The sequence below is a fragment of the Paralichthys olivaceus genome, chromosome 12 (genome assembly GCF_024713975.1).
Source record: "Paralichthys olivaceus isolate ysfri-2021 chromosome 12, ASM2471397v2, whole genome shotgun sequence".
NCBI classification, from domain to species: Eukaryota; Metazoa; Chordata; class Actinopteri; order Pleuronectiformes; family Paralichthyidae; genus Paralichthys; species Paralichthys olivaceus.
The window spans coordinates 15,034,761-15,054,398 of record NC_091104.1 but is presented as its reverse complement, the minus strand read 5'-3'; the positions used below and the strand labels follow the sequence as shown (position 1 = coordinate 15,054,398).

Here is a 19,638-nt window from a genome sequence, read left to right as displayed (position 1 = left end):
CATCCCCCGAGGAGCTGAGGTGAGTGTGTAACACGTGTGATGCATGATATGGAACGGGGAGAGAGATGCATGCAGGTACATTTGTGCATCTATTCACAGGAAAGCAGAATATTGGTATGTAGCCTATAAAGTATAAGGGAGAAGCCTGAGTTACAATGTGGCACAAGATCGGATCTTTTTTTAATCTCACATAAATAGCTTGAAGCGTTTTTTGGAACCTGCTGGCTGATACATGACAGTCCTGAACTACAGTTTGTCGGTTTTTTATAAAAACACCCTTATGTAACTGTTGTGAATACACTGCAAAAAGCACACACCATTTGACTTTGCTGCAGCATGCAAAGACCTCTCACTTCATCCTAGCAGAGAAAAAAATGTCTAGATAGGAACACATTTATTTGGCGTATAAAACAAAAGGACAATTCTTTACATCTAAAAACCACCCTATGAAATGATCATGCGTTACGTCCATGCAGAAGTTGTCGAGACAACGTGATCCATCGGCCGATCCGTCCAAAGCCATTAATACTCTGCTGCTAAATAGAAAGTCATGAGTTGAGAAAAAGTGGGTGTACATTTCCACTGGATGGTTTTAATACTATCAAAGGCTATAGTTGTGTGTGCACACAGTGGTAGAATATAGCAGGACACTTTGAGGATTAGCAATCACTGGTAGATTTCTGAGGGGGAATCTATCATCTCTGTAGAACAAAGCTAAAACCTGCTGTTTCATTCAATCCATGGTCAATGGGAGCACAAGCCAATAGATTTTGATTGTCTACACAGGCAAACATCGGTGTTTCTTGTGGCAGGTGGAGGATGATGATATACGGTTTGGTGTGAATAACTGTGTCTGCACATCATCTGGCTTTTTTTTTTTTCTAGATGAGGCCGGTCTTGAGGTCGGAGCTGTGGCGCGCAGAGCGACCGAGCAGCAAGTCCTTCTCGTGGATCAGGCTGTCGAGCAGGTCCTCTTGTCTGTAGTTGTGGTAGACCTTGAGGAACGCCATCACTGCGATGCCCAGCCAGGTGAGCCAGGCAGCCCACAGGCCAAACTAAAAGAGAGAGAAGTCAAAAATACAGTATGAGAGATTCTGGCTTTTTTGCTACTCTGTCTGGATGATGCTGTGTATAAAAAAGTTAACTACCTGAGCTATAGCAAACTGGTCATAAAAAGCAGAGTTGTTCAGGCCAAGTTCTAGATCAGTGTCCTGCAGGTCCTCGCAGCTAAAAGACAAGAGATGCACAATAAGAACCACAGCACAGTGGAAATCACAGGATAAAGACATGTCCAAACTATATATTTGGCACCAGCATATCAATAATAGTATCTCACGAGTCAGGACGACGATATATTGCCGTATCTATATTTTGTCCCACCCTTGGTGATGAAATTAAATGTTGAGGTTGGTGTGCTGCTCTCTCACCTGCTGGGCATGGTCCCCCCCTCAGTGATGGAGTCGCACCACAGGTTGAAGCCCACGCTGACGATGGTGCTGGACAGGAAGACTGTGAACACCACCAGGGAGCTGATCAGCAGGTTGAGGAAGGCGTTGAAGATGGAGCTGCGTGCAAAGAAGGAAAGAAACTGTCTAATCTCTGCTGCAGCACTGAAACCATCATTTTTTGTAACATGTAAACCTGAAACACGGTCCAGACTATCACACAGCAGGACTCAGTGCTGATGTCACCAACACCACATGATGTGATTTAGATTTTTTCATGGCAGCACGTGAGTGATTCCTCCATCTTTAAGCATGAGGACTATGACTGGTCATTTTTTGAGCAGGGTTTTCTCTCTGGGTCCTTCCTGCTCACAGCCTATAATGCAGCACATGCATTGTGTAATAATAAGAATAGTGCGCACTCAAGGGCGTGAGAGACGCACAGAAAAGGCACATTAGCATTGGACCTGAGTGCTGCAGCCTGTCATACATGGAGCCTCATGATGGAGCGGACATGTGAGAGGTGTGACTCACTCGTCGTGTCCTTTGCACAGGAAGAAGAGCAGCCTCCACGCCTGCACCGCGGACAGGATGAGGGACGCGATCCCGACGAAAGTGATGAAGCTGCAGGAGGACTCGGGACCCCACTCCTCCACGATGAAGCGCTGCTTCGACACCGTGATGTTCTCGTTCTGCCACATCCCCCGCGTGAACAGCAGGCACCTCCCGCCGAAGTCCTCCGTGTTCTCCGACAGAGGCACCACGGCGATGAAGCCGAACACGAAGGCTAAGAAATAGAGGATGCACTGGGCGAAGATGAGATTATCGAGGGCCATCTTGCCCCCTCTGTCTGTTCTCTGTGGATGAGCTCTCTCTCTCTCTGCGTCCTGGAGGATGTGCGCCTGCGCAGTGGAGGCGGAGATGCGCGGAGGAGACTAATGAGCAGGATGAGGCCTTCAGGGCTCCATCTTCTCCACAGATCTGATAGACAAGTTTACTCATGCAGCACATTCCAACAGCAAGGCAGTTCAAAGTGCTGTACATGAATTATAAAAGAAGGCACCGTGACAAAGAGTAAAAAGAGTGACATATATAGAGAATAAAAAATACACACATGAGAGAAATAAAAGAGTGAAAGTAGCAGTGCAGTGTGAGGAATGGTGATTTTCTTTGATTCACAGGGGATGTAAGACCTGTAGTTCCACATGTACAGGATAAAACCTGAATGCTGCTTTTCCATGTTCAGTTTATTCATCATATCATTATTATCATTGAATTATTATTAATTCAATTTATTTGTCTATCGCCAAATCACAACATACTCAAAGCCTTTTACATAATATGGTCCAGACCTTATTATAGAGAAACCCAACATTTTCTACACTGAGCAGGCTGATGCCTTAAGGGCTCCCCATCTTGTCCACAGCCACAGGCCACAGGATAGAATAGAATAGAAACTACTTTATTGTCGACCTTTGTCAAGGCAGAAATTTCTCTTTGCTTACATTTAAAACACAGCATCTCACATCCAAACAGACATATTTAAAATAAACCTTTCGGAAAAAATACACTTTCATGAAGCACAACAACCAAATATAATTGATTGATAAAATGTTGGCATCACAAGGAGTGACTTTTTTTTTTACTGATTAAGATATTTTATTGCAACAGGGACAAATGATTTCCTGTCGATGTTTTCTTTGCACTGGGGACCCTGCACCTTTGCCCTGAGGCCAGAAGCTGAAAATAGTGATATGTGAAGAAAAACCCATTCACATACGTATGTTCACCATTCACTAAAGCTGAAGTGTTTCTACTGCTAATTATGACATTTAACCCCTGAAGTTATCCACACACTGTGACACAGGAACATTTTACTGTACAACTGATCCAGCCCTTCAGTGAGCTCTGTTATGTGGGAGGAGATGAGACCCATCTAATTTCTTTTGTATTCAACATACACCCGCCTGGTGATTACACTCATCATTGAAAGAAGATGACATATGACATGTCAGTCACAATATCTATTTCAATGGAAGAGGTTAGATGTTGCGACTGACCCCAACCTTGGGGACAGTTGTAGGGTTGTAACACACCACACACAACACATTTCACCGTATAACTCTCAGTAAGATGAAAATATGTTTGGTTTTATACAGTATAAAACAGAGTATTATAGTATTACTTAATTTGGCAATATTTAACATGTACCAGTTAGAGAGTTTTGTATGTTTATACGTAAAAAATAGACCAACTCTGAGTCATGTGCAGATGTTACAGATGCTGTAATATCTCTATATTCTCTCATGTGAAACAGGAAGAATGGAAAATGATTATTTTCTAAACTTTTATGAAACATATTTATTGTATAAAACTGCACATTTGAAAAGTGGTTTAAATGTACATCTTTTAGTGGTTCATTTTCAAATAGCTGCCTAGCTGAGAGAAAGAAAGAGAGAGAGGGAGGAAGCATTACTGCATCATATCTTTGGAAACTAAGATGGCCATAGAATTTAAAATAAGGGTTTGCACTTAAACTTTTATCCTGACATAGGTGTCACTGAATAGTTATTTAACCTTATTTAAAAACTTTGCTAAATCACATTTCTTATGCTAGAAAAAAAGGACCAACACTTCAGAAATGTTCAATCAGTGGCTTCATTGCTACCATGCCCTTGTTCACACACACACACACACACACACACACACCATGAACACACATAAGGCGGCATGCTCACAAAGAGAGTAATGGTTTGTTAATAGATGGTGACAGAGCTTAAAGAAGGGCAGGTAGCTGTCACAGTCATTTGATACGCTTCACTGAGCCCATCTGGTGAGCTGGACAAGGTGTCTCACCTCTCCCCTCACCACCTCCCCTCTTTGCTGCTCACAGTGCCCTCCAGTGGGCATCGTGCCTCCTGCTGCTCCAGCTACCACCATCAGATTACTGCATGGTCCAACCCCACCTCATATCCCATCTTATGCATGCTCATTGCCTTGATGTACGACCTATACGAATGCAGGTTGCAGCAGAATATGGGGATGTAAAGATGCTCTTATGATCGCCTAAAAAAAAACCAAGTAGAAAATGCAGTCGTTATCTTAAAAGCCTCACCCTGGGCCATTTTACCCCAGTAGATATTAATAATCCAGTTTACTGGACACACCCCTGCAACATAAAGACAAGTATTTATATGAATGCTTTCCAGACACTGACCGGTTATTTGTATCCATCAAGCAAGCTGCAGTATTTTGCATCCTCTCCCTGGCGCATGATTTATGTGTCATTTTTTTTACAGCACAGCATTTCCATGATGTTATCAGCTCTCAGATTAGCTTGAGTTACTGTGTGTGCGTGTGTGCATGTGCGTGTGTGTGCGTGTGTGTGTGTGCGTGTGTGTGCGTGCGTGCGTGCGTGCGTGCGTGCGTGGTCTTGACCTGAGACTTGATTTAATTCCAACCTTCACTTTGCTTTTTAGCATCCTCAGGTATTGTTACTTATGTTTCATGGCCCTTGAGCATTTTTTGCTGTGGCAGATCTTTATTCTTGGCTGTGTGATAAATTGTCCAGATTACAATTTCCTGTGATAAATCACTTTGCAGTTAGTATTATGATACATTAGTGCAGTACTGTGGTGCTTGTGAACCCGCATTTTCTCCTGAAATCACAGAGCAGCAAAAAGATTATAATATAAAACAGCCAGACCTGAGACATCATCTGGTATCAGAGGTGATGCCACACCTGCAAGGTCACAGGCAAAGGCCCAACAACTCCATAAGGCATTCCCTCTGCACAAACAGCAGATTAAATGCACATCCACACACAGCCAGAGCTCCAAACCCCACTTTTAAATAATACAGCATGTGTGGGCTCGTGAACTGGCCACCCAGGGGAGACCCCGAGCAGAAGTGTGTCAAGCTGAAATATGTGTTGAGTTATTCACCCCCAGAACAAGTGGAGGGAGGGGAAGGGAGGAGGAGGAGGAGGAGGAGGAGGGAGGCAGGGCGGAGGATGCTAACCCAAATGCAGTCCCTGAGCTCTGAGCAAATACGGCGAGCGATGGGTGGCAGAAAGCACCGGGAGGTCATCTAATTTTCATGAGATGCAATAGCAGCAAAGCAAACATCCTCTTTTTTCAAGAGCAGGGAAGCGGCGAAGAATTTAAAGTGCAGAATAAACTCAGTGCGTTTCAGATGTTTTGCATTTATACTCCAAATGACCCAACGTGTTTCTAGCTTTGACCAAACCATCATAAAAATCACAGAATGTAACACAGAATAATCTTTTTTTTTGTGTTTTAGTATTTTTGAGGTGTTTTAATTAGGAAAACATTCAATAATTCAGGCGTCATTAATAATTCCTGAGAGATTTATCAAAGATTGAGCGCTTCTGACACATATGGTTTTACAGTGGATAGGAAAAGGGTGTGGCAGGACAATATCTCTGGGTGCTGTCAGAAACAATCTGAGCAGCTGATTGATGAAGAAGAAGAGATGGACCACATCAAAAAATCTCTAATGGCTGTAACATAATCACTCTTCATCATTCATCACTATTTCTTTAGGTCGATTAATCAAAGACATAAGTTAAAATATATTTCTTGTTCAATTCATATCTTCATTCACTGGCCTTTTACTGACACGTCATGCCCTCTTCACTCGTTTTCCTTTCCTCAATCTTGTTCTCCCACTCCTCATGGCACCTTGTGACGCCTGCAGCCTGCTCCAACCAGCAGGTTCCTCTTTGTCCGCCTGTGACACAAAACAACAGCAAAACAGGCACAATTACAGCCTCATATTCTGAGCAGTGATGTGCAGGGACCTGATGAAATATCCTGTACCCATTAATCTTTCCCCAGGGGGCGCAGGAGACCGGGAGCACTGGGCCAGCCACTGATTAAATGCTCCTAATAGAGGCCATTCATCTCCTCTTGAATAGTGAACATCCCAACATGCGAACATCGCCTGACACTTTATACCGTCTCTGTGCAAATATTGGTATTTTCATAAAGGCAGCAAAGTCGATAATATTTCATTTTGTGATATCTTTTTAAGTGGGCATGATCTCTTTGTGTTCCTCCGCCAGTTGATCGATGGCTTTATTTCCAGCTCGGTGTTAATATCTCATCTATAACTGCGCCACAATAATCATCATAAACAGTCGCGCATGAGGGCGTCAGGGACGAGATCAAAATTCATAGTTTGCACTAATAACTAGGTTTAATATCCTGATTTTATTAGCATTCTGGAACTAAAGAGATGATAGTTTTATCAGCCATTAAGGGTTTGTCTTAAACTCATTTTCACGCGTTACTTGTTAATATCTCTCCATCTGCCAATTAAGCAAATTCTACGCGGTATCATTTCTGGCCTGGATGAACAATTAGATAACACTAACAGCCCTCTGTACAAAACAACTCACTGGAAGCATTTACACACACACACACACACACACACACACATGCACACACAGACTCTCTCTCTTTCTGCAAAGATAATGAGTGCAAACATTCACTGTACAACCACACTAGATTGGTCATGATAGACACACACACACTGTTTGTACAGTATAAGATGCTCAGGCCCATGTATAATCATCATACATTAACATGGCTTGATTATGTTTCACCTGCCAACGTCCATATGGTCTCCAATTGTGAGCGACATAATTAGGTGACTGCTTCCCAATTAAACAATTATCCAATGAAACCTCAGTAAAACAATTACCTGCTCATCTCCTGGCAGTGACTGCAACGCTTAGCATTGTAATGTTCAGGTCAGCAAGTAAATTATGCAACATAAACAGATGAGTACTTTGTGTTTTGGCAAATGAATAAACACATATTTGACTGTTCACTTCCAAATGCAACACTAGTGATTCTTAATCCCCCTGAAACCCTGCTCTCATGTTTGTGGAATGACATCATCGTAGGTGGAGATGTTGACAGCCGTGATGTTTATGCTGGAGGACGGGGGAACAAGGGATGAAGGGCAGTAAAGAGGGCACCTGCTGGGCTGTGATGAGGCAAAGATCCTCAGGGACCAGGAATGAGATCATCCCAAATTAGATGCTGACAAGTGTCTTAACTGGAACAACAGTGACCCCTACTGCCCAGTGATGAACACACCACACGTGTTGGATGGAAATACCTGTTTGCCTCCTCTTTTGTCTCCTCTTGGCTCTGCAGTGAAGTCCATGAAGCTGAGCAGACTGTAGGAATATGGCTGATTTAACGCCCGAGAATTATCTGTGTATAGACAGAAACAAACTCGCAAGTGTCAGTACTTTTTTCTGGTGCAGTTTGAAAATAAAGGGAATCTGGAATCTGACACTATACTCTTTTAATTTTATGCAACATTGCCCCGGTGTTATATGTCTTTAACCCTTTGCCCGGCTACAAGGTTGGGGCATCAGTGTGGGGCAATTGGCCATAGATCCCAAAGGCCCAGTGGTGATCAGCACCACCCGGCAGATGGAGGCAGCAGGTCTGCTGCTGCAGTGGAGGACAGCGCACCACACATATAGTGTGGGAGAGGGATGGAGGGAGCGCAGGGCTGTTTAACGGATGAGTGACTGCAGCAGCAAGGTTAAGGGAACCAATCTCTGAGACTTCACTTCCTCACAACCCCCCCCTGCTAGCAGCCGAGACCCCCCGCCTCTGCTACATGTGCATGCCTCCTGGACCCTGCAGTGGACAGCAGCACCTCTGACATACTATTATGTCAAAAACCACACACACACACACATATATAAACACACTGTGAGATTATTCATCCTTGGACTATTGCTAGTAATTACATTTGTTTTTTTCAGTTAATATATTGCTAATGATTATTACACCTGCGGAGGAGGACATGTTTTCACCCCTGTCTGTTTGTTGGTTGTTGTTTTGTGCTTGATTGAATTTAAGGCGACTGCTGGGCCTTGGCAGAGCTATAAAATATCAAAAAGGCAACTAAAAGTGCATTTTTTTATCATTTCTGCTGATCACGATTTCTAAAATACAATTTTTGCATATTGTAACATCCAGATTCTTCACCTGATGGGAAAGCAGCTGCTGGCTCTGCAGCAAATATGAGGCCACTGGAGGCTCTGCCAGTCTCAGCGTCCTGTCCCCACCAGCTGGGCACTTTGCAGTGGTCACGCCCAGCTGAGGTGCTCTGGATGCAGGTTTCATCTGTCTTTAATCGGGCTGTGTGGGAGCTGTCGTCTGAGGTTTCAGAGGGAGCAGCGCTGCACACAGGAGTGTGGAGGGGGCTGTCCTGTACCCCCATCTTTACTCCATCTCCAGAGGCCCCCGTGGCTGTAGGCTCCTCTAACAGAGGGCCGTGATGGAGGTCAGTCAGCAGGGAGCAGGAGGGATCCTGAGTGAAGCATCCCAGTGCCTCCTCTTGCTGGTGATGCTCAAATGCTTTCTGAGATAGAGCCACATGTTAAATATAAGAAGAACATAGACTTTTACCAATTAATTGTATGTAACAGTAAAGAAAAATATTTCCCACCTGATGAAGATCCTCTTCCTCAAAACCGTCAGATGTGGCTGCTTCACAAAAACTAAAAATCTGAGAAGCGATGCAGTCTGATTGGTCTTGTGGCATCACAATGCTCCACAGGTCAGTGACGCCTGAAAGATCATGTAAAGTTTACAGTTTGTAAAGACTTCAGTAGATTGATCGAGACTAACATTTATATTCCAGCTAAATGAAGCCACATAGGCAGCTGTGGCTCAGGAGGTAGAGCTAACCACTAACCAGACGTTTGGTGGTTCGAGTGGTCAATAAGATGGAAGAATATAAATATACAGTTCATCATCTACATACCAAAGTCAGGTGAGAGGAAACTATGACTCTCCAGCTGGGCCTCACAGAGGGAAGGATGTGATTGGCTGATTCCATTACTGCACAGCTGAGGGGAGACATCCATCCTGAAACTGACAGAAACAAATATTTCTTAGTTAACTTGGCATTAACTGCAAATTAAGTTGCATGAGTTAAGGTGGCCTCTGACCTCTTATCTGGAGGAAGAGGTTCGTCCATGGTCAGTCCTGAAACTGTATCAACACCGGTGAAGTCCTCACTTGAGAAAACATTCGTCTCAACCTGTTCTCCCTCTAGGAAAGAGTTAAAGTTTGTCTTTAAGCTTTAGATTCTTATGGTGAAATGTGTGCAAATATAATTCACTATAAAGTTCACCTTCTGCTGAGAGTACCCGCTCCGCTGAAACGCCTTTGTTCCAGTTGCTGTGGGAAACGAGGTCTGTGGCACCATCTGGTGTCAGCAGCAGCTCAGGGCTATCTGGCAAGACATCAACAGACGACGGGGGTCTGCTCTCCTCTTCATCATCTCCCACGCTCTGGTTCTCGTTGTCGGTGAGGAAAGAAGAGATCCTCTGCAGGGTCAAGGTGCTCTCGTACACGTGAGGACGAGCCCGTCTCAGCAGAGGCAGGGAGGAGGCCGTGGTGAAGGAGGAGACAGACTCAGAGGTGAGATCCTCGCAGGAAGACGAGTGCATGTGTGTCTCATGTTGCTGCTGGGACAAGGAAAAGGCCATTATGTCAAAAGAACATGTTGTAAGTATCAGTTATATTTCAGCAGGGACAATGGAAATACATTATGGATCAGCTCCTCTTCACATTCCTCTGTATGTGCTGTTTGCTCTTCTGTCTTGTCCGTAGGGGATGAGCCGGGCGTGAGATGACTCAGAGCCTGAGTTGACAGAGACATCTCTCTGCTGTTTGATTTTCTCTCAGAGTGCTCTGGCCACACCACCTCACTGGAATAAAGAACATGAAGAAATGATCTGCTGAAGTTCTCTGGGGTCCTGAACATGAATCTGCCTCTTTTATCCACATCTACAACCCCAGCACCTTATCTTTGGATGTGGATTTCTCACTTCCATCGCAGCATATCTGACCAGTTGGACAAGTTCCCCTGGAGACACTGTGTTCTGAGCCTGATACAGTTTGGCAGACAGCGGACAGGGTGGCCTTTCTGCTGAAAAGTCAGGCTGCATTACGATGCATTTTTATTCAGTCATGATACTATTTAATATTCTCTGCCTCACCTGGCTTCATCCCTGTAGTCTTAATCCCACTGTCTACTTCTCCCTGATAAAGATTTCCAACAAAATAAAAATTAATTTCCAAGGCTGCATATCTTTGGTATATAATATAATATTCACCCACATTGCATCCTGCAGGAATGTACTTTAAAGCCTCTGTACACAGACCAAATCTGTTGCACGTCTGCAGGAAGTACATGACCGCATCATCGCTCTCTGTGTGGCCTCTCCTCAGCAGAGCCCAGGCGTCTGAGACACAACTGGAGACCACAGACATCGTTAGCATCACACATTATCTATATCAAACACATGACTGGGAAGTCATAAATGCACCTGTTCTGCAGTAGTACATCTGTGAACAGTTTGGCATCTTCAGCGCTCTCTACCGCAGGTCTGGCCCAGTGGAGGTACCTCAATGCCAAAGAAGGCTGCTTCCTTGTCAGGAGACAGTGGATGATGCAGCGATGTTGCCACGGCAGCCAGGGCACAGCGGCCCTGGGGCTCAGCAACAGCTCCATGGAGGCCTGGGTAGGGTGTAACATAAAGTTAAGGTACTTATATAATTGTTTGTTATTTCAGAATGCTGTAACAGCCATGAATATGGTAAATTCTGAGTGGTCTGTTTTTATATAGCACTTTTCTACTCACTTTACAGTACAGTTTTGTTATCCACCCATTCACACATCGCATCTATGTGCAGCACTACCTCTATCATACTTCACTCATGCACTGCCGGCACAGTGGTCTGGGGAAATTTGGGGTTCAGTATCTTGCCACTTTGCCACACAGAATGGGGGAGATGGGAATCGAACCGCCGGCCCCATATTAGGGGCAGCTGTGGCTCAGACGGTCTAGCGGGTTGTCCACAAAAGATAGAAGAAGTGAAGCATACGGCAGCACTGTATGAATGTATGGGTGAATGTGGCTTGTGGAGCACTGTGTGGTTGATAATACTAGAGAAGCACCATATGAATACATTCCATTTACCATATATATGGAAATGTTAATAATGTGGGATGCAAGAAAACTCCTTGAAATCCTCTCATCATCGCAAAAAGTCATATTTCGTGCTTTTCATTAAAGCATCTCCTCCACTGAGAGACAGATCTACTGTAGCTGAACCACTAATGAGTGGCACAGTGGAGTGTTACGACATTAATCATACGTATTATACTCAAGTGGACCATTAGTTTCAGCTGCAGACCATTACTGCTGTTAGAACAAGGACACTAAAGTGATGGTTAACTGAACTTTGAAACTGACACCTTCATCTTGTACTGACTCATTTTAACGACTTCATCGAAATCAGAATCAATCATTCAGCTGATGAACTGAATCTTTTTTGCTTCTTGGGTTCTTACCTTGACATGCCCATGATCGAGCATCCAGAGGGCCCGGATTTGTTGGGAAAAGCTGGCAGGGATTGTGAACGCGAGGCAGAAAGATCGGAGGAGGTCGTCTCTGCACTGCAGGAAATTCGTTATGTCCAGGATAAAGTACATGAGCTGCAGCGTGCATGTTAAGGACTATACAAACTAAATTTTATGTATATGTTGGACCGAACAGAACAACATAAAGTGAAAAAGGCGAGCTCTACAGAAAAGCTTTGTTGATGCTGAGTTGGAATGGATACGATTGCCTGGACTGACATGTTGTCTATACGAGGCACCAGCACCAGCTTCAGCAGGGCCTGCAGATCTGGAGGAGGATAGCACTGATCACTACAATCCTCGGAGGTCCAAATGCATCCATGCTTTTTGCTCAGCTCAGTCACCAGACCCCGTATGAAAGAGCTCCATCTTTCCTTTCCTCCATCCTCCTCCCGTCTAGTCAAATGCAAAGATACAGAAAAGCAGAAGGGAAATAAAGAGGAAAAAACAACGAGGTATGGCTCAAAACATCAAGTTTAATCCCCTTATTTACCCAAGTGTCTCAACATAAGATTTCTGATGGCTGTGCTCCATTTCTTTCCACATCTGAGAGATACGCTTCACCTCATGGGCCTCTGGTATTATGAGAAACAGAATGAAAACGTGTAAAAATGTGATAACATTTTATCGTGCTGACAAAACTGTGTGATGATATTTGTACCAGGATACTTGGGAAGAAGCCCCATGATGCCGAACCACTGAACCAGCCGTCCCAGCCAGATGTGCTGCTTCAGGGCCCTGTGCTCTCGACTCCAGCAGCCTCGTCTGACGTCCAAGGAGCTCGGCGTGTCCCTGCAGACCACACACGGGACCCCCACACCTGCACGAAGGTCATCAAAGGTTAGAACTGCAATTCCAAACCAATCATGCTGCTGCAGTTCTGAAGCGTGTATACCGTGCCAGAGGTGGGCTGAGGTGAGCTGTCGCCTGGCCCACTCGGCCAGGGTGAGCAGGTTCCTCAGTCTCTGGAGCAGCATGTGCACTCGGGTGAAAGAGCTGCGACCAAGAAACATCCAGAGACTCTGACAACGACTGAAGCCTGCGATAATGAATGAGTCAAGACAGATGCAACGATCACACATGAAATTATATTAGCCACTGATAAGGAGACGTGTACTCACAAAAGGTTAACAACTCCTTTTTAGCAAACTCTGACGTCCTCTGCACCCAGCAGCTGAAGGTCGGTAGGATTTCCTCCATGTCAGCGTCACCTTATTGGAAATAAAATGTCAAACAAGAAAGAAACAGAAACATTGTTTCATTGTAGATCCTGGTAATGTACCTTCGAGTTTCCGCAGCCAGCGTATGATGGCTCTGACGTTGTTGCTCGCCAACGCCTCAGACCACCGGCCTTCTGTTTCCAACATGATGTCTGATATTATATCATCGGGCAGAGGCTCGCGTGGAGAGGTGGTCACGGTGCCATGACTGCAAAATAGTGCTGACACCTGTTGTTGACGGTAGCAAAAGAAAAACGAAGGTTTTCCAAGCACAGTTCATGTAACGTACTTACAGTCTCTGCATGAGGGCTTAATAACTTGTGCATTTAAGCCTGAGAAACCTGAAAATGTTTCCATAAACAGATTAATGGATTGTTTGCACAGGTTGAAATGTATTTTCTGCAGAGTCTCTATTGAGAAAACAGTCAAGATTGTCAGTACTTACTTCACTCTGTGCAGTGGTGTGTGTCTGTGCTCTGTCTGCCCTGTGGATTTGCTGACTGGCGCGGCGGCTGCGGTAACGTTCTCTTCTTACACAAGCTACTTTGGTACACGTTAATCCACTAATCTCACTCTCAGTTAACATTTCATTGGCTGATTTGCAGCGTGGTCGCGAGTGTTGTATTTAACAGCAAGTGTGTGTGAGTAGTAGGCATGTGGGACCAGCAGGGGTTGAGACCATGGCTGAAGATAAAAAGTGACAGGAGGAGGAACATGACCCTGTGCAGCAATTAGTCAATTGATCAAATTAACAGGCGACTACATTGATGTTCGAATAATCATTTTAGTAATTTTCTGAGCAGAAATACCAAACCTTTCTTCTGGCTTGTCAGATGTGAGGATCTGATGCTTGTCTTTGTCATACATGATAGCAAGGGTGGATCCAAAGGGTGGGGCCAGGGGGGAACCAGCCCCATCTGTAATCTGACCGGCCCCTGAATTGTCATTAGTCTTTAAATAGAGAAACTAGTCACTTACTGACAAACAAACAAAATCTTTATTTTCTAGCATTTTTGAGGAACACAATGTGCTGCAATTTTTAAAAATATTTTCAACGATGTGCGGCTTTACTCAAAGCTATAGAGCTAATGTTAAACATGGAATGACTTAAATGTGCACCTCATTGAATCAGGAATTGTGAAATGATGAACATATAATTGTTCTGTGTAAATTGTGGCCCCTTTTTGTCCCCTGATTTAGAAAATCTGCCACTGCATGATAGTTAACCAGATTTTTCATATGAAACAAAAGATCTTAAGATATATATTTGATATAATGGTAGCAATCAAGTAAAAGAGGCAGATTTATCGACATATTATCTGGAGTATGACGTATAGATAACAAGTAATTTTAAGGTGTATCAAGCTATTTTTAATTGGTAAGAAAGAATAATATCAACCTTTGTCTTGGTCATGAGAAGCTGTTTAATCTGATGAAGCTGTTAATTCTGTTAATAAATATCTCTCTCCAGATGGATGTGTAGGTGTTTTTATTACTTTTACTTTTGACTGGAATGAAAACAAACAAACACAGTGGCCGTCAGCCAGTTACCTCGAGTGTCGAGACGGTCAGATTTGCGTAGGTGGCAGAAGGTGGGTCCAAATCCTTCGTGGGGCCCAGGGCTGATTAATGATTAAAGGGGATTAGAAGAAGGGTCAGGACCTGGCCACTCGTCTCTCACTCTGATGCTGCTGTGGCTGCCTCCATACTAACTCTGTCACTATACGACCACTCCACTCTCTCAGGACTAAATCTGAGGATGTCAGCAGGAAAAGAAAACGAGAGGAGAATGGTGTTACATTTTCAAGGTGAATGCTGACCAGGCTGAGGTAGGTAACGTGGATCTCTTTTGATTTATATCATTCATTGTGTCAGCTATTTCTTATATTTTATTACAGGGTACTTTTTCCTGACAGGAGTGAAAGAATCAGTGGATTAAAGTGGAGGTTACTGTTTTTAAATAGCGTATCTCTGATCTTTTCTCTGTTTGTCCACGTCTCCTATGCAGATGTAGATTTCCTCTTTGCATACAACTGATTATATGTCTTTGTATTGTTTCTTCAATAGTGTTTTTTTCCATTTCCATAAACTGTTGTTAATGTGATTTTTTTTGTCACACTGTCCAAACTGTAGTGTAACAGATCTGTCCGCACCTACAATAGAACCATAATGCAGCGTGCACATGATATCAATCATGACAGCCAAGCTAAGCTGCTTATAAGAGGACCTTCAGAGAACTGTCCAACCAACCCCCCTCCCACTGGTCTCCGGCACCCCCTGGAGGATAACCTGTTCCTCTCCCCTGATCTACCTGTGTCCCCCCCTTAATCCCCCTCCCTGGATTTAAAAGGAAAAACTGAGAGAGGATAAGACACGATGGCAGTCTTGAGGGTGAAGTTCACCAAGACCAAGCGGGATAAGTTGGCCCAGGTGCTGTGGATCCTCAACTGGATCTCAGTGGTGACAGGGGCCATCCTGTTCAGTCTGGGGCTTTTCCTCAAGGTGGAGATCAACAAGCGAGCGGAGCTGATGGCCGAGAGAGACATCCAGTATGTGCCCAACATGCTCATAGCTGTGGGCCTCATCGCCTGTGCCATCAACTTCCTGGGTGGGAAGATCTGCTACGACTGTGTGGACACCACCAAGTTCCTGCGCTGGAAGCTGATCATGCTGCCCTACATCATCTGCACCTTCTTCTTCACCTTCTGTGTGCTGGTGGGGGCTCTGATGTGTTACAGCATGCGTGGGGAGCTGGAGGAATCTCTGAACCTGGGACTGACTGAGGCCATGAAGTTCTACAAGGACACAGACACGCCGGGACGATGTTTCCTGAAGCGCACTGTGGACATCCTGCAGATAGAGTTCCACTGCTGTGGAAACAACGGCTACAAAGACTGGTTTCAAATCCAGTGGATCAGCGCCCGATACCTGGATATGTCTCAGAAAGAGGTGGTGGAGTAAGTAAAAAAAAAAAAGCTGTAACAATATCCCCTTAATATGTGAATACACATTTTTATAACATATATTTCATCCTCATGAAATAAAGTGGCACTCATTAGAGCAGAGAGAAGATCTCCACCAAGGCCCACCAGTCCCATTAAATTCAATAAAGCTGCCCCAAATTGTACACACTGATAATGTCAAACACTTAATGTTACAGTCACTCCAATAAAAACGTTCCTGGATTCACCCCCTGACACCTAAATTAAATGGGTTCTTCCCTGACCCATACCACATCCTTTTCATAACTCTGGGTGAATCCTTTCAGAGGCGTCAGGTTCTGTTAGCGCCTCTCAGGCAGTTGTTCCAGCTTTTGGAAGTCTCCCAGCGGACTGTCCTCTTTTGGCACCACTCAACTCTTGGTCAGACGGGCAGGCTGGCGGGTTGATTACAGAATAAACACACTAATTACTGTAATTAACTTTCACCAGATAAGTTTAGACGAGACTGACATGGGCCAGACACCAAGAAAAGCTTCAAATAGGCTAATTAAAATGTTAGAGAAACTGTTAGGAAAAATGAAGCCATTATGTATGTGACAGGATTGTTTGAAAATACTATATTCTTTTTATGTTCATATTTTTATGATTATTCTAACAACCACTCCTTCACTAATACTGTAAATCCATCAACCTTTGACCTTTAACCTTACTGTCGTTTCCCTGCCTTCCAGCCGACTGAGGAGCAACGTGGAGGGGAGGTACCTGATGAATGGAGTCCCCTTCAGCTGCTGCAACGTCAACTCCCCGCGGCCCTGCATCCAGCAGCAGATCACCAACAACTCTGCCCACTTCAACTACGAGCACCAGACGGAGGAGCTGAACCTGTGGATGAAAGGGTGTCGGCAGGCGCTGCTGGAGCACTACAACTACATCATGCAGTCCATCGGCCTCGCGGTCCTCATCACCTGGCTGTTTGAGGTGAGGCAACACAGGCTGCTACCACAAGCTGGTGAAATTAAAGGAGAACTCCACTCAAATGTACACATTCAGATGTTTTCTATGTGCTGGGGAATATTCTTACACGCTATTTTAATAATAATATTAATATTATATTATAATATATTATATTATAATATTAATATTCACCACATGTGAAAAAAAGTCACATACAGATGATGAAGAGGAACGTGTGGAATAAAACATGCAAATGTGGTTCTGCTGCATCCTGCATTTGTGTTGGTGCAACTGCTGTTTATCTTATCTTGTCTTATCGTATCTTCTTGTTTATCAAAAGTTCATGATATTTGTCACCTCAGCCTCTGCATTTACAGTTGTTGCAGTAATAATCCTGTTGTATAAGCTCATTATCCTCCATACAGCACCTGAGGTGGAGTTGCAATTGCATCAGTTGCACACATTAGCTGATATATATACAAAATTACTGCACCTTATAAAGAGGAAAGGATGGGTTTGTTTGTTTGTTTGTTTGTTGGTCGGTCGGTCCATTGATCAGCCGGTCAGTCGGTTGCTCAGTTAATTTATTGGTTGATTGGTTGTTTGTTTGGTCAATCCGCCGGTCGGTCCGTTGATCGGTCGGTCAGTTGGTCGTTCAATTGGTTTGTTGGTTGATTGGTTGATTGGTTGGTTAATTGTCGCTTGGTTGGTTGTTCAGCAGGATTGCGCATAAATGACTGAATGTATTTCCACAAAACTTGATTGAGGGATGGGGCACATGCCAGGAAATGTTTAGAGGACTAATATCTATCAGTGTGTGAAAATTTGGTTTGACTTGATTCAATTTAAGGGGGCCGCTGGGCCTTGGCAGGTTTATGCTCTCTACTGAGTGCCACGGTTGTTCATGTTTCAGTTCAATCCTCTCTGTATTAAAGGTGTATGTGTATTCTTTTAGCTGTCAGTGTTGACAGGAGTCCGTTACCTTCAGACCTCCCTGGAAAACATGCTGAGGCAGGGAGATCCAAACTCTGAGTCAGACGGCTGGCTGCTGGAGAACAGCTTCATGGAGACAGCCCGCACCAACCTGAACATCATCAAGAGCCTGGGCAAGTGCAACCAGATCGACACGGCCAACAATGGAGACCCAAACATCAACGTCCCCTCCACCTCCAAAGCACATTACGGGCCGGACAACGTGCCACCGAAGCAGATACCTGAAGCCAGTTGACCTCTCTCCCACAGAAAGGACTCAGTGAAGAGCGTCACTGCTGGCCTGAATACCCAGACTCCTTAAAAAGAGTCAGATCAAGAATTGGAGCTGAGAAATACCTCGACAAAGGTGTTTGTTTATGTGGAAATGGAAACACAATCTTACATCATATAATATATGATATGATAAAATATGAGTTTCTTGAATGAAATATAAGACAATGCCTTTCATGACTGTTTCCAACCATAAATTCATCGTAAATCTTTCTCCTGTTCTGATTCAGACACCATCACATCGATCACAACAAATATACATTCATCCAACACATCTGTACACAAATGTACTGTAGTGATTTCTTGTTGCCTGCGTGTTACGATTGCCTGTTAATTTGCAACACTGGAGTCAAAATGGACTTGACCTCAAGCACGATTGTTCAAAGAAATCAGTGAAGCACCAACATCACATTATCACACAGATTTTTTTTCTAACCTGATTTCATAAAAATATGTCAGAAAATAGAGTCAAGTGTTTATAATGATTTTATATCAGGAAGTTGTAGCGAAGAAGTTACATTTTCAGGAATAGGGTGTTTCAGCTGCAAATGAAAAATGCTTTTTAGGACCTGGAAGAGCATGAAGATGAATTTCTCTTTAGTTCTGGGTGTTTACAACAATAGTGTCATCTTCATCATCTTTTCAGTTTATTTTCATCAGCAAATGTTATTTAGATCCATAGTACACAATGCAATAAATACAGTATGATCATGCTTTCACAGTTAAAACCCTTTTACCAGCTGATAACAGAGTTAATAGAAGGTTCAAACCATCTCATGTGCCTCAGCGATGTCACCGTGGTCCACTCGTCTACAGAAATCACTTTTCACTGGGAGGAGCTACGAAAAGCTTGACAATAAACCTTTGCAGTGGGCATCACTGTCAGTAGCTTGGCTAAGGAGGTTATGTTTTCATCTGCGTTTATTTGTTTGTAAGCAGTGTTACACAGAAAGTAAAAGATGGATTATAATAAAAATTGGTGGAAGGATGCAGTATCAGTCAGGGATGAATTGATTGAATTTAGCATTGCAAAAGATTTTTTTTTGACATTTTCTCTTTTATCAGTGTATGATTCATGGATCTTGATGAAAACAAATCATGCATGTTTAGGGGATGTGTATGAAATTTGGTGCAAATCCAAATAAAAATCCAGGTATAATGGATATAGATGTGGTTTCTTAAAGGGACTGTTGGGCCTTGGCCGAGGTATGTTCTCTCTTCCCTCCTAGTTCATTCTAATGAGGACAGTTGAGTATCACTAAAAACTGATCTATTTTGTGATACTTAATTGGCTGGTGTCAGGGTCTTCTCACCGGAAATAAG

General features: G+C 43.8%; 3 protein-coding genes across 11 annotated transcripts; 1 reads left to right on the top strand and 2 right to left on the bottom strand.

Moving 5' to 3' along the window:
- Positions 1-377: 377 nt before the first annotated feature.
- LOC109628180 (transmembrane protein 179) lies at positions 378-2,361 on the bottom strand. Its single transcript, XM_020085158.2, has 4 exons — positions 1,980-2,361; positions 1,428-1,565; positions 1,149-1,227; positions 378-1,055 (listed from the first exon to the last, which is right to left on the bottom strand). Exons 1-4 carry the CDS (start codon positions 2,279-2,281, stop codon positions 882-884), a joined length of 693 nt encoding a protein of 230 aa, XP_019940717.2. The 5' UTR covers positions 2,282-2,361; the 3' UTR covers positions 378-881.
- A 50-nt stretch (positions 2,362-2,411) lies between these two features.
- LOC138412253 (uncharacterized) lies at positions 2,412-14,521 on the bottom strand. Of its 8 annotated transcripts, none has more exons than XM_069535715.1 (20): positions 13,602-14,520; positions 13,219-13,384; positions 13,058-13,147; positions 12,832-12,975; positions 12,598-12,756; positions 12,430-12,511; positions 12,140-12,332; positions 11,868-12,011; positions 10,840-11,030; positions 10,510-10,766; positions 10,313-10,439; positions 10,056-10,218; positions 9,639-9,975; positions 9,454-9,556; positions 9,267-9,376; positions 8,949-9,070; positions 8,486-8,861; positions 7,596-7,693; positions 6,076-6,197; positions 2,412-4,511 (listed from the first exon to the last, which is right to left on the bottom strand). In XM_069535715.1, the coding sequence occupies exons 1-19, from the start codon at positions 13,740-13,742 to the stop codon at positions 6,090-6,092; spliced, it is 3,111 nt and encodes a 1,036-aa protein (XP_069391816.1). In that variant the 5' UTR covers positions 13,743-14,520; the 3' UTR covers positions 2,412-4,511; positions 6,076-6,089. The 8 variants fall into 8 exon arrangements, with proteins under 8 accessions (XP_069391816.1, XP_069391821.1, XP_069391822.1 ...); XM_069535720.1 differs by lacking the exon at positions 2,412-4,511 and having other exon boundaries at positions 5,614-6,197; positions 10,510-10,552; positions 10,631-10,766; positions 13,602-14,519; XM_069535721.1 differs by lacking the exon at positions 2,412-4,511 and having other exon boundaries at positions 5,614-6,197; positions 10,313-10,436; positions 10,510-10,552; positions 10,631-10,766; positions 13,602-14,518.
- A 293-nt stretch (positions 14,522-14,814) lies between these two features.
- Positions 14,815-19,478, top strand: prph2la (peripherin 2-like a). Of its 2 annotated transcripts, none has more exons than XM_020084871.2 (4): positions 14,815-14,985; positions 15,507-16,113; positions 16,830-17,076; positions 18,008-19,478. In XM_020084871.2, exons 2-4 carry the CDS (start codon positions 15,533-15,535, stop codon positions 18,278-18,280), a joined length of 1,101 nt encoding a protein of 366 aa, XP_019940430.1. In that variant the 5' UTR covers positions 14,815-14,985; positions 15,507-15,532; the 3' UTR covers positions 18,281-19,478. The 2 variants fall into 2 exon arrangements, with proteins under 2 accessions (XP_019940430.1, XP_069392423.1); XM_069536322.1 differs by having other exon boundaries at positions 15,290-16,113.
- Positions 19,479-19,638: the final 160 nt, after the last annotated feature.